The sequence below is a fragment of the Electrophorus electricus genome, chromosome 10, assembly GCF_013358815.1.
Source record: "Electrophorus electricus isolate fEleEle1 chromosome 10, fEleEle1.pri, whole genome shotgun sequence".
Lineage (NCBI taxonomy): Eukaryota > Metazoa > Chordata > Actinopteri > Gymnotiformes > Gymnotidae > Electrophorus > Electrophorus electricus.
Genome location: NC_049544.1, coordinates 14612725 through 14638598, shown reverse-complemented (window position 1 = coordinate 14638598; position 25874 = coordinate 14612725). Strand labels below are relative to the sequence as shown.

The window sequence follows — 25874 nt, the reverse complement described above, 5'->3', positions numbered from 1 at the left end:
TCATGACTTGCATCTCTTGCATCACTGCTTGGATGAGGGATTCTTGTTCTGCTTTTTGGATTCTTCTTAATTGGCTTCTTCTTTAGTGTACAAAAGGGGAAAATGCACATCTTCTTCATTTCAAACTTCTGAATCATTTGGATTTTTGGCTTTACTGTGCTTAGTGGTTTACGTGTTTTTATATGTTACCTTATTGACTTTATTTATATTTTTATATGTTACCTTATTTGTGAAGGTCACTTGACTCATAAGCTGTGTGTCTCTTGCAGTGATTATAGCTGTTCTTTTGCTGTGCATATGATCTAGCAGTATTATCTGCCAGAGACTGGAGAGCTAGCATAGCACTGATCTGCTCACCAGGAATATAATTTGGCATTAGACTGGAGGATCCCAAAGAAGAAGGCCTAACCATGCAATACAGGACAGAGTCAGTAAAGGTAGGGTTGGGAAATTCAAGACACAATGCAAAACAATGTGGGTTAATTTTCCACTTCGTAAATAGGAAACTAGTATCAGCTAATACCCACTCTATAACCCTTCTCCATGCAGGATAATTTCTTTGAGCTTGAACAATAATGAACAATGACAAATAAATGTAGTTATTTGTCATAATTAATCTGAGACTTAAAAACATTTTCTGTAGCTGTTAAGAGGAGAAAATCCTTACCAAAATCCAGGTAGGCAAGAATTGTGTATTGGTGAGCATGTAGCAAAGAGAAAGAAACACATTTTGTTCAGTGTGTATTAATTAATACAAATAAAATAAATAATTTAAAAAAGTAATACTTATTTTTCAAAATAATTTAGAAGAAAAAATTCAGGCTTTTGGTCATTCAGGCTTTTAACTTTTTAACACCCGCTTTTATTTTGCATAACTGAATCTGATCAAAAATGTTGCTGAAACTGGCTGAACTGATACATAGTATAACTGTGCATCATCAGCAAAAAATAAGTTTTTGAACTGTGTGGGCAAGGGGTTGTTATAAAATGATAACAAAAAAGGACCTAGAACAAAATATTGTGATTATATCTTCACTTAGTAACACAATGCTGTGCTGCTTTAGAGTTAGTTTTTGAGTCACTTTTTGAGAGACAGTACTGGCCCAAACATTTGTTTTAATATCAGTGCCAAAGTCATAAATATATAGAACATTTGATTAATCAGGAGCAGTTTTATTAAAACTGTGAGTTCTAAGTATAGCCTGTTTGTAAGTTTCTAACACTATTTTAACTGGTTGAGCAAATAAAATTCTAGGGACTCATAGTGGCTGTACTGAGCATAACAGAGCAATGAGTTCAATTTCTTTCTCACCTTACTTAATACCTCAGCCCGAGTTCTGCAGTGTTTATTCTGCTCCTTATTGTCTATATTGTTACTATTGTGGTGACTGTTGTCAGCCAGAGGAGGATGGGCCCCCCCTTTGAGTCTTGGTTCCTCTCAAGATTTCTTCCTCATGCTCTAGGGAGTTTTTCCCTTGCCACTGTCGCCCTTGGCTTGCTCACTGGGGGCTTGAACTTAGACATTTGTAAAGCTGTTTTGTGACAACATCTGTTGTAAAATGCACTATATAAATTTGACTTGACTTGTAATGCAACCTCATTAAAGTTATGAGTACCTGTATTACCATTTTGTTTGATGTGTGGTCTGTGAAACCTTTGATACCTCTGCAGGCAGTACTTCCATTTTATCTGTGGAAAGAAAAAATGACTTTGCATCTTGCTACCCCCCCCCAACAAATTTAGTTGTGATAACATATACATAAGCTTACTGAAGATATCTATATTAAGAACTGGCCAATTTACACCAGTAGTTTTTATAAAGACAATTTAAAAAACTGGCTTTATTTACATCAGAATGTCAGTTCATACCCTGTGTGCCATTTACATCCGAATGTCAGTTCATACCCTGTGTGCCATTTACATCCGAATGTCAGTTCTGTAACTACCCTGTAAGCTCCAAGAGTATGTGTCAATGTACAGGCTTACCTGTAAAAGGATACAATTAAGCAGTAACTACACTCTTGGCATTGTATATTTCTGTTGTCTGAAAGAGAATGCAGAGAAACTTTAAAAACCTTCAGAATAGAGGAGGCTGGTATTTCAGTTTTTCTTAAACTTCTGAACAAAATAATAACACTGCATTCGTGATGGATTCTGAATTGCCTTTGTGTTGTCTGTATTGTCCTTGAAATAAAGAGGTAATATAAAAAATGCATTCCGCAATGTTCCTATTGAACTAATAGCAGGTACGTATACAGTGACTATACTTAATAAAAGCACTTTGTAGGTCAGGTATTTCTGCTTGATACTAGTGCAGTAAAGGTTCTCAGACTCAGAGTTTATAAGGTTACTCAGCAAAAAGTAAACATTTATTACTTGTGTAAACCAACAGGAATAAAACAAATTCCAACATTTACACGAGACCTTAAATCTTCCTTAATTCTTTCACTCAAAAAATACATGAACTATGTTTCAACAGGATCAGGATGGGCTGGTTTCAGCTCCAGGGATGCTTTAGTAGTGTGCTGTAGGTCACCGTTCATTTGCAGAGTAAAAGCACTGCCCTCTGATCTGTCTGTGGGACAGTGGGTGGGAGCTGGTGAGATGCTTCTGTATTCTTTATAATTCATCCTGCAGCTGTTGTCCAGACACCTCAACAATAAAAAAACAGGTAAGCAGGATCCCCTGGTCACCATACACACCCTTGCTACAGTGTTTCACACTGAAGTTGTACACGTTATATCATAAGCAGTTCCTTTATCCCCCACTTTCACCATTCCATCTCCGAGTAGTCTTTGACGCATCTGTCCATAACATCGTGTCCCATAACTTCATGGATTTTTATGTAATTTTTACCAGTGGTTTGTATCTTCGGGTAAATTCCCTAGTATTCTAAGGCTGTTCAACAGGTTTCCTTGTTGCAGAAAGTTACTATTGTGGCATTTTGTGATCTGCCAAATTACTTGCTTATTGCAAAGTTTACCAATACATGCTTGCTTCTTAATTTATCAATTTATCAAGCAGGTGATTTTTGACGCACCTAAGGTTGTGACTATGTATCTGACTGATTTAAACTTCAGACTCTTCTTTGATTCTTATATGAAGAGATGACAGCTCGAGTTGCAAAATCAACTCTAGACTTTATTTGCTGTCATGGCCTGACCTCACTGTGCAGTGACCCACAGTTTGCCAAGACTTAACTATATAGCCATGTGTCCAAAAATAGTCTCCTGAAATAAAAAGTAATGTATTTTTACATGGCTTTACCAGAATCAAGTTTGCAGTTTGAACTTTAAGTTTGTAGTCACAGATTTATTTCATATCTCCCATGATTCCTAGTAGCCACCTCTAGTAGCATATGGACTGTGCTCCATCTGTATCCAAACTCTAGTGAAAGGATAGGAACAGGCAGTAGCTCACTATAGATATGTATGTATTTGTAAGTTGTATTTTTCCATACAAGATAAATAAAAAGCTAACATTACATCCTGGTCACCATTATTATGCCAAGCCTGACAAAAGGTAAAAATAAAATCATGATTGTCACTCAATGTGCTTCACAAAAAACTTTCAATGAATAAATAATCTGCCAACCTTCAAGTATTTACAGTATTAACAAATGATCACGGATATAAGCTTTGGATTTTTTGACATGACGTTAAACTTGCTTGTGGATAGCTTCAGCAGTGTTCCATTTTTAACACAACATTTTGCAAGCAATCACAATTATGGCAACATAACATTTAGGATCCGTGTTCTTAATGCCAGTTTAAGTTTAGCTACACGTCATCCCGCCTCCTATAAACTATGAAACTGAAGTAGAAAATCAAATAAAAATCAGTGATAAAAAAAAAAAAAAGAAACACGTCCACATTAGTCTACATCGCATTCTCCACAAAAATGGAAATGACAGTTATCATCCAACAAGGACCACCAGGCAAGACACAGGAGTCACAGGGAGAGCCGCAAGCTTAGGGAGACGCGACGACATAAAGGAATGAAGCAGACGTAGACGAGCGGAAAGTGTGGCGCTGGCAGAAGAACGGTCGTGGCATGTGAGCGTGGGCGCACATGACCTGGCTAACACACACCGCAATGTACATACAGAGAGAGGAAGGAACAAGAGAGGGACTAAGGTTACAGGTCAAAGATCAAACTGTGGACAATTCAGTTGGGCAGTGCAAGCGTTCGGTCCTCTGTTTCTCCAGAGAGGACCATAGAACGACCACAATCAGTCAACATCATGGCCATGGAGGTCCAAGCAGTGTGCCTCTTCACATCTCAAGTCCACCCCTTTAACATTCATGCGTGGTATAGTCTCTATCCAAGGAAAGAAAGGGCCATGGGATAGATGGGACGGGGACAGGGGAGTGTCTCAGGGCACCTTAGCCAGAACTCAGGTACTCCAGTGCCACTTCATAACAGAATTTATACTGATCCTGCAAGAAAGAGCAATGATACACATTTCAATTCTGGTATATGATAGTCAGAGACAGAGTTATAAAAACACACAAACCGAAGGAACAAACATGCTGTTAAGATGTCTCCATGTGTGTATCATTTAATGTGAGAGATAATTTAAAGATCTGTATAACTGTGGCAGCCTGTGTGCTGAGTGTTGCTGCTTACCAATAGGTCCACCATGTTGGGCTTGTTGTTCCTCAGTGTTTTCACAGCATGAAACACATCGACGGATCGCTGGTGCCGAAGCATCTCACACACTATACTGATAGCACAGAACGTCCCGCTTCGCCCACCACCGTTCCTGGAGAGTGGGAAAGAAAGATAGAGACAGAGAGAGACTCCATTTTACCATATTTACCATGAGACAGTACAGGTCACTGATTGGATACATTTGAATATTTGTTACATTTCGAATAGCATTAGGTAGGTTTTGATAACTGTGGAATGACACGATTTTTGGATGTAAGGTTTCGAGAAGCACTACTCTGACCTCCGCCATGTAGTTATTTGGTGTGGCCACTAGATGGCGCTCCACTTCCTCTGATCCCCTCTTAGTGCGCAAGGTCTCAGAGCGCTGCCTGGAGCTCCAGACATGCAATGAGCCAAACACTTCAGCAGGACTGTTTCCTATTATTTACCACAGCCCACGTCTCCATGCTTCAAAAGTTTGGGAGTTTTGCCTCTGGCTTTTCTAAAGGCATTAGTTCTCTGCTTGCATAGCCCCATCTGTCCACTAACAGCTATGAAGTGTCATGGAGTGCATTTTTAAACTGACATCATGTCAAATGAGGACAATGGTTTAAAATGTTCAGAGCAAGTGCTCTTGTTTAGCTCAAAATGATGCTAATGTTTACTTGACGTTCTGCAGATGATAAACATTGCAAGGTGGGACAGTACTAGTTTGTCATGGTAACGTCTGCTGCCTGACTGTGACAAAAAGAGAGACTGAGTGTGTGTGTGTGTGTGTGTGTGTGTGTGTGTGTGTGGGGGGGGGGGGGCTATGAGATTGAAATCAGGCCACAAATCTAACAAGAGTCATGCGGATCTTCTTGTCCTGGCAGCCAGGTAGATGGAGTGGGATTGCAGGCCTGGTCTCGGGAGCATGGGGCCAGATTAGCTCCACGGCGGCCAAGGCCGCACACCCATTCCTGGGCGTGCTGATTTCATTTCTTACTCAGCCAGGGCCTCGGGGAATCATGCTGCCCCTGTAAGCACCCATCTCTCCCCCTCCCGCCCCCAACCACAATCCCACCCGTGCTGATCCCATCGGAATGGAAGCAGAGATAAGGAGGAGGTGTGATTTCACAAAGCCCAGCCAAGGGGCAGTCTCACAGGACAGACTTGGTCTGAAATGATATTTCATTAGAATTTCTATGGTAACTCCATCATATGACCTCATTTGGCACAGATTATTCATGATAACAACAGTATGAACAAGCCCTGATATTTGGACTTGTACACTGTGGTGATGACTGGCCATAGCATGTTGCTGTAATAGTAAAGATGGTAGTTCAAAGGGTAAAGGTTGAGGGGTTTTTTGAATAATCGTATTTATTCGCAGAGAGAATTTGTGTATAAGTCAGAGAAAGAAAGAGGTGCATGGCAGGCTTTGACTCACAGGCAGTGCACCACGGTACGTCCTTCGCCTCCATCGTACTCCTCCTGCCACTTGTCCACCTGGCGGATGAGTTTGAGGAAGGAACGCTTGGACACGGGCGTATCGCGGTACATGGGCCAGCCCAGGAACTGGAACTGCTGCACCATGCGGTAGCCATCCTGCGGCTGCGGATCAAACCCAAAATATGCATTACACACTAATGAGATACAACTCTGCCAGATCAAAAAGTGGCTCACAGCTAAATGACTTCATTCGTGAGCCGTACCAATCACAGAAAAAAAAAAAAGTTTCACAGTGAATTAAGCACTATCAAAGATCTGTAATTACCAGGCATGTAGGTGTGTGCGTGTGCTCGGGCATGTGTGTGTGTGTAGACACATACCCGTGCAGCATTGTAGATGCGGAATATCCTACTAATAATATCCTCCTCCAAATCAGCAGAAACAAACTCCACCTGGATGGGCCCATGTCTGTGGACACCGTTCTCGGGCCAATACTGTGGACACAGCTACACAGAGAGGAATAGACATACATCTCTACATTACAACGCAAGCGCATATTCATCATAGCCACACAAGACAGTTTTAATGCATGGTTATGAAAACAACTTATTTGAGAAATAAACAATATGGCAGGTTGAAGAGACCTTAGATGTAATTCCTGGACATTATAGGTTTATGGATATATTCAAGATGAACAGCATGGACTGTGACGACCTGAAGTGTTAAGGTGCTCATAACATGTTGCAGGTGTAGAATGCAGAGGGGGATATTGGTGAAGGGGTGATGGATGCTGTCCATTGTTCCATCTCCTGTCCAGGTGGAGGTGGAGAGTGGAGGTGAAGGAAGGCTAGCTCTGTCAGGCCAGCTTTTGTGCTGCTGCCTAGCTTGGGTGGAAGTCTTGGGCACTGCTCCTGACCAGCTTGGCAAGGACAAAACCAGCTCAAGCCAAAACAGGCTCACACACATGCAGACGCTTCAAATTTCCCTAGTCTACCTGGGGGTATGTGTGTTTGTGTGTGGGTGTGTGAGAGAAAGCGAATGGGGGGAAAACAGAGGGAGAAATGAAACAAAGTGCAGCAGTCCCTCTACCTGGGCTGGATCCACATCATTTAGCATGACTATAGAAGTGCAGTGGTAGTCCAGGACCAGTCTCCAGAAGTCTTTTACAGTGTTGGGCAGAGGATGCTGGGTAACAATGAAAGCAGATGGTTGCTTGTAGCTCTGTAGAGTAAGAGGGAAAAGAAGAGTGAGGGAGAATGAGAGAGGGAGAGAGGGAGAGAGTCAGCATTTTATTTTGTAAGGACTGCAGGACATATAGTAAATGAATGCCTTTAGTTGACTAATTGATGTAAGAGTTCAGATGTTTTTTGCTCGTTATGCCTGTATTCCATACTACTGCTACTGACATTTCCATTTGCTCTAATGAAAATAAATGCTGTGATACTGAGCTTTGAACACATTTTTTTCATAACAGCAATCAAACGGTGCTGTTTTAGAAGAAAAATCACAGCAAGAAAGAACAGTTATGAATTAGCTTTATCCATTTGCATGACAATTGAATGAATCAAGTCCATCTGTTTTTTAATCATTCTCAATAAGCACATAATTGTGCCTGGCATACTGAGAAAAGCAGCTCCATCTATCAAGTTGCTTCTCCCACCGTTCAGCTTTGGCTTTATGGAGAAAAACAAGTGATTATTATAGAGACGAATGTACAATTTAGTATCCCACGCAGACACACCAGTACTGCTGATCTGAGCAATCTGATATGTCCGTTGCTTGCTCTCTCTAGCTCCCTCCTTCACTCTCTTTCTAGTACTCTCTCACTCCATGTCCCTCTCCCTATCTGTATATCTCTTTCACTCTTTCGTTCCTTTCCTTTTGTTTCCACTCAAGTCTTTTTCTTTCGTGTTTTTCTCACCACACATCCCCCAGTCTCTCTCTCAGCATAGTAATTATGATTAATGTATTCACTGTTTGGCTGATCATTATTACAGTAAAACATGCCTTTATCTAGTAGTGAAGGTCATTATGTTCACGTTTTTCTACTGCATACTATTTATATCATAGATTTATTACAGGAAAACAAAATGTGACATGACATGAGTGTAGCACACTGTCCATGCTGTAAGGTCTCTTAATTACATTACACTGAACAAGAGAATATAATTCAATGCCTAATGGACAATTGTTTTTCTCATTATTTGCAGTGTTTAATAACCGCCAACTCCTAGCAAGTCAACTAGCCCCACATATTTATTATGTGTTGGACCAGCCAAGGTGCCCCCTGATGGAGCTAGGGTACGTACGTCCATGAGGGCAGCGTTGATATAGTTGCTGCTCTCTCCATCGATGGTGATGAGGAAGGGCAGGCAGCGGTCAGGCGGCAGCACGTCCATGCAGCGGTTCTTCTCGTGGTTGCGGGGCAACAGGGCGATACTGCAATCCTCCACACGCAGGGTGGGCGTCACCATGTTCAGAGTCTGAGCACAGCCACCATTCAAACAGTTCAAAGAGTCTGACTGGAAGTATAACATAGCTAACACATGTGTTGTCATGCTCACTTGGTAGTCCTGACAGATGAACACAAACACACACACACAAAAAAACAAAAAAACAAAAAAACACAAAACACACTCACTCTGAACTCCTCTTTAATTTGGCTGGAGTTGGTCTGAGGATCCAGGCGGTTCATGTCGTAGTACACTGAACGCAACTGATTGGCAGGAATGGTGGTGTCCCCACACAAGCATGCCTCCAAGATGGCATCATGAATAAACACATACTGCTCCTAAAAAAAATCCATTATTGAAAAACATTTATACCAAAGTTAATAAAATAAATTAATTATTTACTTGATAAATAAATCTTAGATTACTTGCTCATCATGTCTGGTTAAACCAAGCTCATTTTCCAGCTGTTGCTATGATGACATGCATGCACCATTAGCCTATCAGTCTGGAGGCTGGAGCCCTCCTCCAACACAGACCTTCCTGCTTGACATTAATCTCTCATGAGGTGACATTTGCAAAAATGGCTTGAGATGTCAGTTTCGACATAAGTCTCCATCTCCTGGATCAGGGTAGCCTAGCATCACTGTTGACTCTACTGTCCTTGGCACTGGCTATAGGTCAAACTGCTTTGTGGGGTCATGCAGTCATACTCAGGAACACATGAGAATCCTCAGGAATATACTTCTCTTTTTACCAGGGAGGAAAACATTTCAGATTTTTGTACCCAAACACCTTGTTACTAAGTTCACAATATTTGAAAAATTACCCAAGTCAGTGCTAGTGAGCATACACTAAATGACAAGGACTTAAAACTGCATAAAACAGTTCTGTATTTGTATGTGATGCACAGTTAGTAGAGATGTTCAGAGTCAGTACAAATATTTGTGCTGAAGGGATGTTTGTGGTTGAGGGATTGAGGCTTGCTCATCTGTGTATAGAGGGATAAGAGGCTTGTTCGTTTGTGGGTGGAGGGAGAGAAGGCTTGTTCGTTTGTGAGTGGAGGGAGAGAAGGCTTGTTCGTTTGTGAGTGGAGGGAGAGAAGGCTTGTTCGTTTGTGAGTGGAGGGAGAGAAGGCTTGATTGTTTGCGGGTGGAGGGAGAGAAGGCTTGTTTGTTTGCAGGTGGACGGATAGAGGACAAGTTTATTGGAGGCCAGAATGTAAGCCTTGGTCAGTTGGGTGGAGGTCACAGGGTTGTAGTACCTCTGTCTGGACCATGTTGACTCGACGCGAGCGCAGCTCTCGCACGCAGTTGTAGATGTCGACAACACCTTCGCGTTCTGCCATGTCCAGCATGATGTCAATGACGATAAAACAGCCAGTGCGGCCGGCACCAGCACTGCTTGGGAGGGAGGGGAATGTGTGAGAATTAGGTCAGAAAACAGATTTCACAGACACACCCATCCACATGAATACAAACACACACAAAGGGCAAATGGAGGCATGACACAATGTAGGACCTTATGGAAAGTTCTGAATGAGAGCACATGTAATCAGACATTTCTGTGCTGGTACTCCTATATGACAGTGTAGGAGACTGGTTGGAAGTGCTGCATTATTCCACTGACCTGCAGTGCACCACCATGGGGCCGGCGTTGGCGGGACTCTTGGCTTTGACTCTGCGGACGAAGCCTAGCAGGCCGGTAGCGTGGTAGGGCACACCGTGGTCTGGCCAGCCGGTGAAATGGAACTGTCTGATCTCCCTGATCTCATGAGCCCCTCGCTGTAGCATAGAACAACACACACAGGGTAGAGTATAGTGAGTATACTGCAAAAGCATTCTTGTCCAAACCCCCACAACTCTTATCTGTAAACATCTGTGAGTGGGTGTATGTGTGTTGGGGTGTATGTATTTGTATGAGTTGAGTATGGAGTCCTTGTATAGCATATATACACATACACATATACAGACACAGACAGACAGACAGACACACACACACACACACACACACACACACACACACACACACACACACAATATCGACATCTTCAGGTAACCCTTAAGACTATACAGATACAAAAAAAAAAAAAGGAAACAGGATTGACAGGCACAAACATGGAGAAAAAACATTTTCAAAACAACAGCAGAAAGAACAAGATTTTCATTACATTACAGAAAACAGACAAAATGGAAATAAAAAACCCCTTGAAATATAATGTTGTCATGTCTCCTTTATGTCCAGGCCACCACTGTGTAGCTACCTTTTCCACAGCGAAGGTTCGGATGACGTATTCTGATAGCAGCTGCGTCTCAATCAGTGTCACCTTCATGTCTCCATAGATCTCTGTGTCATCAGGCCAGTACTTACAACATTTAACCTGGAAAACACACACACACACACACACACACACATTAGTAATTTTCCATTAACCAGATTTTTTGTGATCAATTATTTATTGAGTTAGCATATACAGAAATGTAACAACATTTTAATAAAAATAAAAATGTGGGGTGGGAGGAGGTGATAAAAGTAGCCTTTTTTCAAAAACAAAATTATTGTTGGATTAGCTCCAGAAAAATGGTAACACAGGAGAACAGAGTACTTGCATGCAATCGTTTAAAAATAACAGCATCATCTTAAACATCTGTGGGTGGTATACAAGTAGACCTGTTATGGCCTAATTATTGACAACTTTAGGAAGTGAAAACCAGTCCCACTGAAAGAGAGGGCTGGTATGACATTTGCTCCTCTGTCTGGAAGGAGATGCTCCTCCCCTCCTGCCCCAATGCCCCACATATGTGCACACCTCTGGGCCTGAACCCCCTCTGTCTAATTACCCCTGGTAGCTCTCGCTTTAGCCCTCTCATCACCTGGTCCACACTCATGGGGCCCGAGCTCACAGTAAAGCTCTGAAACTAACCAGGCCAGTCTGGTACCAAAACCCCTTTCTCAATATAAGACTAGCATTTTTTCTCTAGTAAAGACAGTAAATTGTCTGTATTTAGGCCTTTTTATTAGATCGATCAATATAATTTTGCTCTAAATACCTTCTGGAGCCTCTGAATTGATTCTTATACATCCTCTCTTTTTGATCATTTACCTTCTGTCCCTTTTTTCACCTGAGTTCTGCCACCTTCTTTTCTCTATCCCTCTGTTCCCATCTTTAGTGTTTCTGCCCTTCTATTCTATTCTCTCATTCACTATGCTTTCCTCCTTTAGGAACTTATTAAGACAGTGCTAACTGGTGGAATAATTGTGGCTTAATGGCTGTTTGGAAACTTAGTCATGCTAGCTTTGCCTGATGGGCACTACTAGACAGGCGGAGAGAGGCTGGAAAGGCGCTAGGAGCCTGAGGATATCTGCAATTCTTTAATTGTCCAAATGAGATTATCACTGTAGCATCTTCTAAATGAAAAAAGCATTAAGTGTGGAATGGTTAATACTTGGATTTTGAGTCAGAACCTAAAGTTATCCTCAACTTTCTTTCAATAAAAGAATATTCAAGAGCGGTAGAGCCACAGCAAGATTCATGTAGAAAAGAAGGTTGTAGTACAATGTCAATAAATTCATTACTGTACTGCTTAATCTAAATAAATAATGAGCCAAATAATAATACGTTCTAACAAACTCAAAATAGCCACCAAACTTCTCTGACATATCACTTTACATCATAAGTGGAACGCTTAATATGTCAGAAAATGGCTTACTTCTCATCAAAGCCTAATTTCACCATCAACATGTTGCAAAGAGGAGAATTCACTATGATTTCAGCAGGAGTATTATTGCATTCACACATTAATAACTTATTAATGAGTCAAGTGTTATTCCACCCCGATCCAGCAGAGAGCCAGTTTGTTCTTGTCAGATATTGAGATGGGGCTTTAGAAATCCCATTAGTTACAAGCCAGAGATTTCCACTGGGAGCGGAAGGGATTTGTTCTCTTCTTGCCACAAGCATCCAAAACCACTATGGTGCCACTATGCTTTAGCCTCTGCAGTAGATTTCAGATATGCCAAGGCAAAAGAATAAAAAATGGATACATAGAGTCCACTGTCCTGAAATTAAAGCATGATGTATAAAGGCTACAGAGATTCTGAGACAAACTGTCTAATCTGGGATAATCCCTTCCTAAAGGGAACTAGTTCTGATACTACAAAATCCTTTGATTTAATCTGAAACACTCAGGAACCAATTCGGTATGTACACTGATCGTTGAAGAACTCATAGGACCAGAATGGTGCAATGTCTGATGGGAAATGTAGTCTAGAGCAATGTCTGACAAGCCACACTTGATGGCAAAAATCAGCAGGCACAAGATGGGATTCAGGTAAGAATAAAGAGACAAGTTATTTGCCACTTTAACAGAAATGTTTTCCACTACAATGACTCCAGTTGGTGCAGGTCACTGCTGAGTCAGCTGTAACGTCTGCTTTAATTAGCGGGCAAAATGAGTTTTGAGCATTGTGCCACACTCTAAGCACACAGATCCTTTCAAATGACCACTAAATCCTAATCCCCTATGTGGATCTGATAGATTAGCCATATCAACAAAAATAAGAGACCTAAACTGCCTTACACTATGGAGATCTATGAGGGTGTATGTGTGTGACGCGAGCACGCTCTTCTGGGTTGAGGGGAGCTCGCTGAACAGAGGCCGGGAGCTACCAGTGGCGCTGTTTTTCTCATCAGGTCGTATGACGCATCTGTGCTCCTAAAGGAGAAGAAAGGGGCTGGCCAGCTGAGAAGCAGCTTGGTGTGAATATGGAAGACAGAGAGGGCCGAGCCCAATTCCCAGAGTTCATCAGACTCGAATCACAGCAGATGGTGGCAATTATGAAGAGGGAGGGAACTGATTGGTTGCTGCAGAGATGGATGGCTACTCAGTGAGACCTGATGCGGAATGCAACAGTCCGCTGGGGGATTAGGCACAGTACTCAAAACAATAGAAGCAGGGGACCAGATGTGCACCCAATGAAGGTCGGCAGAAATATTTACTTTGAAATATGCTCAGCTTTGAACCCCTGCAGAATGTATGAGCATTGATGATCTTGGTCCACATACTTGATATTTTTTTTTGGCTCCTTTTCTAAAGTCGATAAATACAGAACATGGCTCCACATGATTGCCATAATGAAAAACGTGATGTGTAAAGTACATACATCCATAGTTATGAGACCGCTAAATAGACTCAAAACCATAACATTTCTAAACCATAAAGCCTTTCTGTACATATTATATTTTCTTAATTATCTATAATATTCTCAAAACTAGAACTGGTTTATACTCAATTTATAACTAGTTAAATGTGGCCCTGTAGAGATGACCTGCCAGCTGAACCAAACTGTACCACTATATGAGAGCCTTTGATGCGGGAGCCATTATATATATATTTATTTTTGCCTATGCATATTATGACCAAACATTTGAGCTGGCCATCGGAAACACCTCCACCCACTAATTCAAATGCATTAAATTACCCTTCCAACTTCCACCAGGTTAGTCACCATGACGATAGTTGCTGTGTTCTCTTGCCACACCATCCTCCAGAAGTCATAGACTGTCTCTTGCATGGGCCCTGAAAGAGATAAACAGAGAGAGAGAGAGAGAGAGAGAGAGAGAGAGAGAGAGAGAGAGAGAAAAAGGAGGATGCGAGAGATGGAGAAGCCGAGAGAGAGATGGATTATAGAGCTTTAAGCCAGTAATACAACACAACAAACAACTGAAAACACAACTGTGAATGAAGTCCTGCATTTTAAGTTTCTACAGGATGACTTTCAGCAAGTTCTTTGAACAGGCAGACTTTAAACTGACACTGTGTGTCAGTGTACCTACGTGCGCTCAAATGAGTGTTGACAGGCTTGTGTATTTAGAGTTGCAATAAGCTCTAATACACTTTAATAAGGCCAACACATAAACCAGCATCCAGCGGTAAGGACACAGGGCAAGGAATTAAAATCACACATTTTAATTCTAATTAGTATTGTTTTTAAATCAACAAGAAAATTCCAAAATGACTTTTGACTACCTAATTAGCTCATGCAAATCTGTGTGAGCCCTCCAATGTTGAATATATTACCTCCAATATAAAATAAATTGCATCTAACAGAAAAAAAAATGAGGAAAGGAGATTTGATATATTTATCCACACACAAAACATCACCACTGACAAACACCAAGCCAAATGCCTGAGAAGTCCTTGACAGAGACTTTGCTTTTGACTTTTGGTTTTACATTACATGCTTTTGCACAAAATGTTTTCTCCTAATTCAGCAAGCTGAAGTTCATTACACACACTCCTGTAGCAGATTTGTTCTCAAATTCACTCCCTGTTTGCAGAATATATTCATCATTGTGTACTGCTTTTCATCATTTCATATCATGAATGTTGAAACAGTAATGAAAGCATACAGTAGTCCTGTATAGTTACAGTAGTTCTGTATAAGTTTACATCACCCTTAGATTATTGGTAAATAAAGAAATCACCTCTGATGCACCAATAATCTTCAAATTAGCATACTCATTTAAAGGTATATTTCCTATGAAAACATTTTATGTTATGACCTTGCTGGAACAGCAATCTAAGTCACCATTTCTCTTTGACCATTGTCTGGCTTTAATAGCTCATCTTTAACAGTTGTCAGAGTCAAATATAAGTTCATAAAGGAGCAAAAGGTTTAATAAACAACAAACCCACCACACCTACACATCCACACCCATACACATGCCCATGCCTACACCCACACCCAAAGACAGCCACAGCCACACCCACAAGCCCCCACCACACACCCATGACCACGCCCACTCCCAAATACAAACTCAGGTGAGACTTCACAGAGCCACAGGCAAAAGGGAAGGCCTATATACACAAGTTAAGAAGGGTAAATGGGGAACAGGTGAAATCAATAAACAGAGGAATCAGATCTGATGAAGTTGACTGGTGGAGTATAGGAGCTGGAAACTATGGCTGCACTGACAGGTTTGATGGGAGGAGCAGATGTGACAATAGCAATATCAAAGGTTTGCATACCCTTTGATAATCATTCAAAAATATTCAACTTGAATATGTAAAATTAGATGTCTGAGCTTTACAAATCAAAGCCAGCATTTAATGTGTGATGAGTGGCATCAGGTGTTTTAGATTAGGCTTGTGGTATTCTCAAGCAATTTGCTGAGACATCAAAGTGTTTTGTGATATGAGTAGCAATGGATAAATGAAGACTCTACCAAGAAGTGGATGACCAAGAAAAATAACTGAAAGAATAGCCAGGAAAATGTGTAAGGGCTCTACAAGAATCCATCCAGGGGACTTAAAAAAGGCCTTAGAGGCAAAGAGAATAAAAGTCCACATTTCCATAGTGAAGTGCATTCTACACAAGCTTGGGAGAAAAGGATGAAGAAGTCATTGTTTACTTTCAGACACAAGGCAGCACGCTAAAGAGCATGACAACAAACTGGATGAATGTTGGAACAATGTTATGTGGTGTGAGGAGAGCCAAGTTGATCTTTTTGGCCACAGGTCACACAGCCATGTGTGGTGAGCAAATGTGTCCATGAGAAGAACAGCATTCCAACAGTAACACTTGATGGAAGATCACTGAGCTTTTAGGGGCAGTCAGCATCAGGGACAGGAGCTTTGCAGAAAGTAGAAGGAAGAATGAACGTCAGCCAATATAAAGAAGATTTAGAACAAAGCCTCCTACCACCAGGCAAAAAACAGCAAGGATCCGCAGCATGCAACAAAGTCAATGGAGCCATGGCTTAAAAAGAAGGTGGAAGTGTTTTGCCATGGTCTTCCATCTCCAGACTTCTTAGAAGATCTGTGGATATACCTGATGAAAGCAGCACCAAACAGACAGCCCAGAAATGTGGTAGAACCACAGCAAATATCCCAGCAGGAATGGACTAAAATTCCATCTGTGAGGACACAAACGCTTCTCCGAGGACACCCAAAGAGGTTTTAAAGGCAAAGGGTGGATGTACAAGATATTAGATAGTACTTCATAAAAAAGAAAATGCAACCTTTTCAACTGATATCACTTTGTCAGTATCATATTCCTGTCATGTACTTTTGATGATTTAAAGGACATTTGGGGAAATCTGAAGTTTCATTAAATATCAAATCCTTAAATAACTTTTTGTCCAACTGCTTTTGTCATTTCAGAATAATGTAATGCACACTTTTGCATTCTGTGTACACACACCCACGTGTGTGTGTGTGTGTATGGGTGTGTGTATTTATACAATTGCACACATCCACAGCTTCAGATAGCCCTTAGAAATTAACAGAAGTAGGACGTAGGGATCTGTTGTAAACATGATCTGCAGGTAAATCTGCTGAAGGAAGATTCAGCATCTTTAAACCATCAGGCTTGAACAACACAGAATCATATTATGTTAGGTCAACTCTCTACTAGGGAGTGATTTACCACACCTGTATGTTTTCTCCTCTGATTTGCCTCCACAGCCCATCAGATAGAGGCACTCTCACCAGGTGAGGAGTGCCTTTCATCCTCCCACTGTGATCCTTCCAAAGAGAACCCATAGAAATGTACTCCCCTTTAGCATATAGGAATTTTACTGCATAGGACTTGTTTTGGGAAATTTCATCTCTCAGCCTGCGTCTGCACATGCAGTACATGTTCACCATTTTGGTTTGATTGGCTCAGATGATGGAGCTAAACAGAATGTGAAATTTCACATTTTTGGCTGTTGTGGCACTACTGTGGTATCATGCACTGAATACTTGGTTTCTGACACTAAACAAACTGGTACCAAAGACTGATGCCCGATACCTGATGATTCCAGCTCTAATACAGCTTGATCACCTCTGGCTGCAAAGAGAGGCTGCAAATTTTACAATGGGATGACAAAATTGTGGAAAAATACTGGTCACAATCAACCTTCTTCAGAGTGATACTAGGACTGATAGATAGGACATACTGACAAGCTCCATATAAGCCTGGAGCAAGCCTGTCTTTGATCTCAGCAGCTTCTGAGCTTGGTATTTTTTTTTTCCTCGCCATGAAAAAGTCTTTCCTTTGAAAGTTGCCCTCTAATTGAAAACAAAGAGAAGGGAAATATGGGGGGCGGGGGGCTTAGTGGCCTTGAACAGAGCTTTGCCTGGTTCACAGCACACCTTTCAATTAGTTTTGGAATTTTCAAACAACTCTGAAACTGGTGTGAGGCTGTGAAAATCGTTAGACAATGCTTCACAATCTACAGGGTACTCTCATTACTTAGAAAATGTGTAAAACCAAAGCCGAAAATTCATAAGATGCATGCCATTCGTCTTCACCTGGAACTGCTCTGAAAATGAGTGCACACAGTGCTCCTCACCTCACCTGTCAGGGATCAGCTTGGAAGTGAGCGAGGAGGGAAGTAAAGAACAGGAGAGCGGGAGCATGAGAGGCCATTTAGACACGGAGCCCTCTCTGAGGATGGAACAGGGAATGCTCCAGTAAGCAGGTAATTATGCAACTCCCTATACCAGCTTGTGAGTCTGTTAGGGGAACTGATTGCATTCGGAGCTACAACACCAACTCCTGCACAAACCACCCAGCACATAGGATGAACACCGCCTCCAAGAACCTCACAACAATTAACTATCAATCAGACGCTCCCTCCGGGAGGCTTCTGGGAGTGTAGGTCATGCTGCCCACCAGATTAGCTGAGCATGAGAGTGCACTAGTATGTAGCAGGCTAATCCACTTATTTATTACTTACATCCTTCAACACCAACCCCACTCCACCACCTCTACCAGCACAAAGAGTTCGAGAGGGATTGTGTTTGTGTGTGTGTGTTTATGTGTGTGTATGTGTATATTTGCATAGATATATTACAGACAAGTCTGATGTAGACACATCTAACACCATACAATGTATTTTCATACTTCAGGCATGTTTAAACATAAAAACCAAAAAGAGACAAAGGAACTTGTTTGCCTTCTTACCTTGGGTAGCTATATAGTGATTTGGTCGATGGTAGCCCTGTAATGAAAAAAAGAGAAATGTGTCAAATTAAAGTCTGGTATCAATTAGCATGTAAATATAATGTTAGGGACACATTATGAGTGAAGCAAGATATACTCTGCCCTAGATTCTCTTTCCTTGCACTGTTTATTCAAATAGAACAAGAAAATGTTTGCTCATGAAACTTTTCAATCAGAATGTGAAAACCCCAGTTTTTTGTTTTTTTTGCATATCACTTTGTTTCTTTTTTAAAGTAAACTGGTAAATACACAATCTCTGTTCCAATTATTTACACTGACATACACAGACACACCCTTACTCTCGCAATCCCTTCTGCACAACTACAGATTTTGGAATTTTATTATGGCATAGGCCCGATCTCTTTGGGATTAGGCTAATCCTCTCATTCCATTTGTCAGGTGCCTTGGGTCCCAGCCCGGGCTCAGTACGCAGAAGCAGCACATTAAGGCGCTGGGATGCCCACGCACTTGCAGCCTCCATTCTCCTGATCTCACGCGGCATTCCTATCTGCACCATATTTTAACGCAGGTCGTCTGTAATTAAGGTTCAGAGGTGGAACAAGGTCCTGACGAAGTGGTGGATATGCCCCTTCCCTCGCTCGCATCCGCTGAGCACCCAAAGTCTTTAATGACTTCTTTATCTTTGTGAGTCCCATCATAAAATGTATTTATACACAGCCTATGCTTTGGCCAAGCCGTGTAATATATGTGTAATATAAGATGTGTAATATAAGAAAGGCTACTGTTTAACAAATCACATCACATCAGTGGAGCGGACATTTTTTGCTTAAATTATTGATGAAAATTAGTTTTCTAATTAAATGAAACATTCAAAAACATGACATCAAATTTATTTTAAAAATCCTTCAACAATAAATACTTCAATAATTAAAAAACTTAAAGAACTCGGCCAACTTAAATGTCTGTCCTTCAAACCTCTTTCATTCATATTAATGAGCCCTTAAAGAACCAGATTCAAGCCCCTCCACATTGCAGGTCTGATGTTCTGTCTAATATGAGAATTTATCTGTGAATAGTCACGACTACAGTTTAACACCTACTGCTTTGATCCTGTATAAATCTACAAAACAGGAAGGTATTATTGATTTGTGCCATGGATTAAACTAAACTGTACATTGCTAAAGTGGCTGAAATGACTAAGTAAAGGTCATGTTGCACAAATAAATCAGATTAAAGAGCTGAGGTGGAGCAGACATGCATGATTCCAGCATGCTCACTTATCACTCTCTTTAATGCATGCTGTGTAATATAGGTGCCTGACTGCAAAACACGCTTCCTCTGATCGCCCTGTGAGATGCTAAACGTCTTGTCCTTATTGCAGCGTTTGCTAAGAGCCAGGAGGGTAAATCATTCAGCGAGTGAAGCGCTGGTTCCACCTGATTCAGGCTGTCTGAAGGAAAATGTTCAACCACTGTTCAACAAACATCCAGAGTGACCACAGATCACCCTGCTTGTCCAATCACACTGGATGCGAGGAGCATCCCTTAGCAACCAGGAGCACTGCAGCATGCCTCCTTTATTTCAACAGAGAATATAATGTCATTCAGAACAACTTCCTTTGAAGTGTAACCACGCTGTGCTCTTAGTGAAATTATTTTCAAACAAGGTCAAACGGTTAATAACAAGGCCAATGGATTGTGCTACTCAACGTGAGAGACCTCTGTTTATTTTGGAGAGTATATGTCACTAACATTATTATCTGTTTATGTCCAGAATGTAAAAAATAAGATGAATCTTCTATATGGAGCAAGGACCCACAAGTGCACACACACACAGGTGCACACGCACACGCATGCACACACATATACAGAACAAACAGTGATCATACACTTTGAACTTGGCTCGACTCCATACTTACATCAATATAATTTGCATTAATGTAATCTGAGCTTTGCTCCCCTTCAAGAGCCTGTAGTCGGACCCTAGAGTGGTCATCTGGGAGACAAACCGAGAGAAGGAAAGAGTGAGGAATAGCAGATAAAACAAAGCCTGAGCTCATTACTAACAATTATTAGAAAATCAGTGATATCAACTCAGGATGAAACGTTCAATACATTTTCAATAGACCTTCAAATGGAAGGTCAGTATATCTGTGTGTATGTGTTCATGAATATAGCAAAGGATACATTATATATTAAAATGATGTCAATCTGATTTTCATTATAAGAAATTGTTCTCTTAGCATATAGCTATGCAATCATTTCAGAGCTACACGGTTTACAATGGCATTCCTTCATTAGTAAATAGTAATGTTTGTCACTGAGCATTGTGAAATGAGCTTTTGCCCCTCCAGCAACTACTAATAGGACTAATTGAAACCAGTCCATGCAGAGCTGTTTTTCTTTCCTATTTCATCTCACAGTCACTAAGCTGATGTGAAGGATTTACACAGTGTAATTATAATGGCTGGGGTCCTGTGGGAGAATCCTGGCCAGGGACTCTATCATGTCTAACATGGCCTTGGGGCCCCCAGGGCCAGTGCCGGCCTCTGATTGGCTACTAGTGCATTAGCTTGGGATAGGAAGTGTTTGTAGCCATGCCGAGCTGACCGTTTCCTCTTGGGGAAACTGCTGGTAAGAAGGACGGGGGGGACAAGGGGGAAGACAGGGTGGATGGGAGGGAGTTGGATTGTCGGAGAGAGGGAGTGGACTGTTGCACCCATTGCCTTATCCTAGGCAATGTCACGGAAATTATTCCACTTTTATATGGAGGCTTATTTTCATAATTGCCATTGACATTGTGATAGCATGTGTATGCATGGGCATACACAAGTGTCAGTTTGAGTGAGGATCTCCACTTTAAGGCAACATTTTCAAAACAAGAGGGATCTAATCAAAAGTGTAATTACGCATGCAGCACTCTTGTGGCAAGAAGCCCACTGCGCGACATTTTGTCCCACACAAAAACACGTTGAGAGTGATAGAGAATTACAATGATCATCTTTACATACATGCGATAATGTTTCCATAACGGTTTTTCATCCTGTTCTCATCTTTTTTTGCAGAATCCCATGGTGCAGCCTGTCCTTCGAAGAAGCTCTGCAGAGAGGAAATGAGACAGAGACACGGAACGTTGAGGATCAACGACAGGAAGTAAAGGAAAAGGGGTCAAAGGTTATCAGTTTAAATGATGACCAAGTCTGACTTCAAACGTGAGCATTTGAGGGGAAGAGAGATAAACTAACTAGATTCACATCATTATTTGACATCAAGCCCCAGGAGCAGGAGACCCTGGGAGCGGTGTCAGAAGCAAAGGCTATTAGAGCAGCGATGCCTTCGTGTTCGCTGGTGAGTCTCCGCCGTGGAGCAAAACGACTGCACTATCTGTCTCTCTGACTCCACTAAGGGGCTTGACTGGTGGAAATGAAAGACTTTGGAAAAAAAAAAGGAAAGCTGCCAGTGATGGGATCAAAACCCAACACTTTCCCCAGAAACAGAAGCCTGTGATGAAATATTAATAGAGTGTGGGGAATCTAGCAATTCAGAGTTGCTTGGCCACACAATTAAAGCTAATTATGAAGATAAACTTCAACAGCAGCTAGAGCTTGTTTAGGGTGGGGTATGGCGTATGGCGGGTGGGGGTGGGGGTAGTGGAGAGTTCATGCTCGCAGACTTGTCTGGTCGGAGTAGCTTCTCTCTGCTGCCAGCTGCCTGCTTGCCTCAACATGAAGTGGGGTTCTGAGGTATAAATAGAGCATAATGATGCATTATTATCCACAGCCGACTGCGTGGTTCCCATACCTCACCATCCACAGACAATTGATATGATTGCTGGTGATTGCAAGCGACTACCACGCTTTCTCTTAGTGAAGCTGAGCATCCTTTGGCTCTGAATGCGATGATGACATGGCATTCGTCTGAAGAACAAAGTGCCCTGATCAGCCTCAGTGTGCTTAATGACACGGGCAGAGCGAGTGCTCCGGCTTCCTGCTGGAGCCCCCCACAGTGAGGGGCAGGAAGCGTGAGGGGCCACCTGCATGCCGGGAGCCATGCTCCATCCCTGCACGCTGCCCCAGGCACACAGCCCAAAAATCTTTTCCGCTGAATGTGATTTTGAGCATCGTCAGTGCTAGGCTTGTTTGGGGCTGACTTATGGTCAGACTCAAATAATGTGAAATGTTCACTACGAAAATCTGTTTATGGCGTTTCCACATGGTAAATAAACTAAACGAACTCCTATATATGTTTTTTTTAAGTTTCCACCTGAGGTGCATTGTCTAACAGGCTGAAGGTATGAGAATTCGCCTACACTTGGAAATGCGGGTTTCAGGAATGAGCTCTTAATATGCAAACAGATCCTTCTCTGGGTGGCCGACCTCACTTACAAGTGCACGTTATGCCTGGATTAAAAGGATGAGGCTTATCACATGACCTTTCTGCTGACCACGATCCGCCTTGTGATAGGGCGACGGCAGACACCTTCTAACTGCTGCAGCAAGGGGAGACTTTGAAGGGCAGACATATTTAATGCAGATTGCTTTTCCTTACGACGCATCCAGAATGGTGGCAGAGACATTAAAGGTGGTTTAATACATATTGACAACACCGGGAAGACTCAGCTTCTCTGGGTCTCACTGCTCTCTCTCTTTCTCTCTCACTCTTTCTCCACCCAGACTCAGTTTAGATTTTCAAAGGCGGAGCAGGGCTTGTTATTTGCTGTGGCCTCGTGTCTTTGGAGACAGCTGTCCTTTCATGTCGTCTAAGTGACAGCGAGCTGAGGCATCTTGGTGCTCGTGGACGGGGGAGGGGGTTGGGAGAGTGGTGGTTGGGGGGGGGGGGCTGTGGAGGGCTGAGTGATGAGCACCTTTTAGACGCTTGGCACGTTTGGCAGGCAGTAATGAGATGCGGAGTCCAACACTGGGACCACAGCAGGGGAGAATAATGAGTGTGCAGGCAAACTGGTTCAGACGCATGTCAAACGTCTGAGTGTGCTATGTCAGCCGAGAAAAAGAAACTCCCAAGATATTCATATATTCAAAACAGTTATAAGCAAATGCCTTAAAGAACATCTGCAGACTGCAGGAGTATTACAAAGCACATATTCTGTCAAACAAATACTGACATAGGCCTGGAATTTTTTTTATTTATATATATTTTTATTGCAGCGGTCGTTTATATCTCAAGCACACAAACACCATCACCCTACATATGAGTGTAAGCATTCAGCATAAATGTAAGGATAATGGGTTTAAGCTTCAAACTACAGCGCAAAATCATTAAGCTCCGGTTCAGCCTTGCAGCAGATGGTAGCAGAATGAAAAGTAAAATGGCTGAGAGGTTGCTCCAGGCTGCAGCTGTCCCTCTAGGCCCCAGAATGCTATTGGCTGGGCCTCAAAATCTCAGGCAATAAGCTAAAACCTGATTGGAGGGCTAAAATAATGAGCCCAAACATTCATGCCTTTGTGTGCATTTTAAAAAGCTAGACTCCTGGAAAAGGCAGGGAGCTGCGTCAAAGGCCCAAATCAAACAGAATATACAGGCAGTAATCAGAGATTCCATCACTGCCATGCCTCTAAGCAACTTTTCAATAGATAATAATGCTCAGTCCCTTGTCAGGGTGTGACAAGCACCCTTGTTGTCTTCACTGCATGTATGCTTTGTCTTACTGCCTTGGTGGATTAGGGGTAGGGTGGTTATGAAAAATCAACCAGCTGTTTCAAACAAAACGATAGGCACCTTTACCTAAGAAAACACAGTCTTTGGTGTTTTAGACAGGTGTCAAAACAAGCTTGAATAAAAACAAAGAATCATTATGGAATTTCACTACATCTCTTTCAAAATGCGTCACAAAAGCTGACAAGAGGAACAGTCATTAGTTGCACAGAGAACATTTTCTACCACGTGGTCCCGTCCCCAGTGTGCCGCAAAGGCTGGCCTGGGCAGAAGGGCCGTCAGCATGGAGGAGTGCCCCTGTGGTAGCCCTGGGTCCGCTTAGCAAAGCATGGCATAGCGTCCAGCAACGGCGAGAAATGTTCAGCATCAACATGGACAGCGAGGTGCAAAAGCAAGGCTGACAATCACAATGACAACACTGAAGCCATGTCGTCGATAAAATACAATCAAAGGGATATTTAAGAGCAGACGGCACCTCCTTATATCTGTTTGGTGTTATATCTTGATGGTACCAATGTGTTATGTATACAAATATTTAATTGCGAGAGCGAACTTTCAAACCTTTTGTAAGATGTTAAGATTGAGACTTGTGTTTGAAATTAAAGGAAAAATAAGTAATATATACTAAAAATTGTTACTCAGTATTGATATTGACATAAAGCTTGGAGGAGTACCTCATAGAGATATGAAGGAATATTGTTGTAATACATGAACATGGTCAGCAATATTACAAATCCTCTACAGCTGCAATGTCGGACCTGAATGGCAAGCTAGTGGACAATTCTGGAAGGTTCTGACAAGTCATAATGCAACTAGCAAGCAACTAGAACAACTTACAGTTACATCCAAAAATGTCTGCTTACCTCATTTAGCTTTTCCAAAGTTAATGTATGGAATAACAAGAAGCATGGATCAGGAGGAAAGATAAGTTCAGAGTTTAGTGATTTGTTTAAGTCCTTCATCATCGCTAAAGTTCATTGATCTGAGACAAGGCAAGTAAATACAGCAAATGGAAAGCATACTGCAATGATTTTGCTTTTTCCAGCTTAATGGGCATTCAAAATGGAAGATAAAAAAGAAAACAGTTATAACAAGCACTTTCACATGGCAGGACGAAAGGGGGAAGTGAATGCATTAATTATTCTGCAGACTGTATTTTTAACTTACAATATTATAGCACTAGAGCTACCTCTGCCCTAAAAATCTTTATCCATAATGAATTGAGCCCTTAGGGTAGCCCCGAACCACGAGCCCAGGCTGAGCTCAGCGGGGGTATTCAAGCAGAAATATTTATTTAACTGAGTTCTTATTTAATAGTGAAGCAGTGGATGGAGGAAGAGAACATAAGATGGAGGTTGATGAGAACTACGCTACAGGAAAAGCAGCTCTTTCCAGACACAGGTGATGCAAGAAGAAATGCACAAAAAGTGTTACCGATGTGCACACACACACACACACATACACAAACATCCATACACACAGACACACATTAACAAACAGCCTCAGCTGCTGAAACCCCCAGTGTGTCTGCCAGCGAGTGTGATTCAGGGGACAATCAGAGTTACGGGTGAAGCGTCACGATGGTATGGGCTTGCTAGGTAGTTAAATAGTTGCCTGTCTTCAGGCTTTCAAGAGCTTAGTGAAGTGGCATGGAGTCAACAAACTGCAGGGGCATGAGCACTGGTGGAGTGATGACACAGCACAGCCGGCAAGG

At 41.9% G+C, this 25874-nt stretch overlaps 1 protein-coding gene across 22 annotated transcripts in view; it reads right to left on the bottom strand.

Annotated features, from left to right (window-relative positions):
- Nucleotides 1-2693: 2693 nt before the first annotated feature.
- The window catches only part of ptprma (protein tyrosine phosphatase receptor type Ma), a 163865-nt gene continuing 140684 nt past the window's right edge, over nt 2694-25874 (bottom strand). For 9 of the 22 annotated variants that reach the window (XM_027001943.2, XM_035530608.1, XM_027001987.2 and 6 more), the window contains 14 exons: nt 21499-21586; nt 20407-20483; nt 18489-18525; nt 14016-14113; nt 10798-10914; nt 10164-10318; nt 9799-9934; nt 8726-8875; nt 8394-8567; nt 7174-7305; nt 6465-6590; nt 6083-6246; nt 4630-4765; nt 2694-4439 (listed from right to left, as the gene is read on the bottom strand). In XM_027001943.2, coding sequence (XP_026857744.2) covers nt 4386-4439; nt 4630-4765; nt 6083-6246; nt 6465-6590; nt 7174-7305; nt 8394-8567; nt 8726-8875; nt 9799-9934; nt 10164-10318; nt 10798-10914; nt 14016-14113; nt 18489-18525; nt 20407-20483; nt 21499-21586 — 1644 coding nt within the window. In that variant the 3' untranslated portion in view covers nt 2694-4385. Of the gene's footprint in view, nt 4440-4629; nt 4766-6082; nt 6247-6464; nt 6591-7173; nt 7306-8393; nt 8568-8725; nt 8876-9798; nt 9938-10163; nt 10319-10797; nt 10915-14015; nt 14114-18488; nt 18526-20406; nt 20484-21498; nt 21587-25023; nt 25033-25874 lie in introns of all 22 variants that reach the window. The other 13 variants (XM_027001916.2, XM_027001948.2, XM_027002013.2 and 10 more) reach the window with 3 other exon arrangements.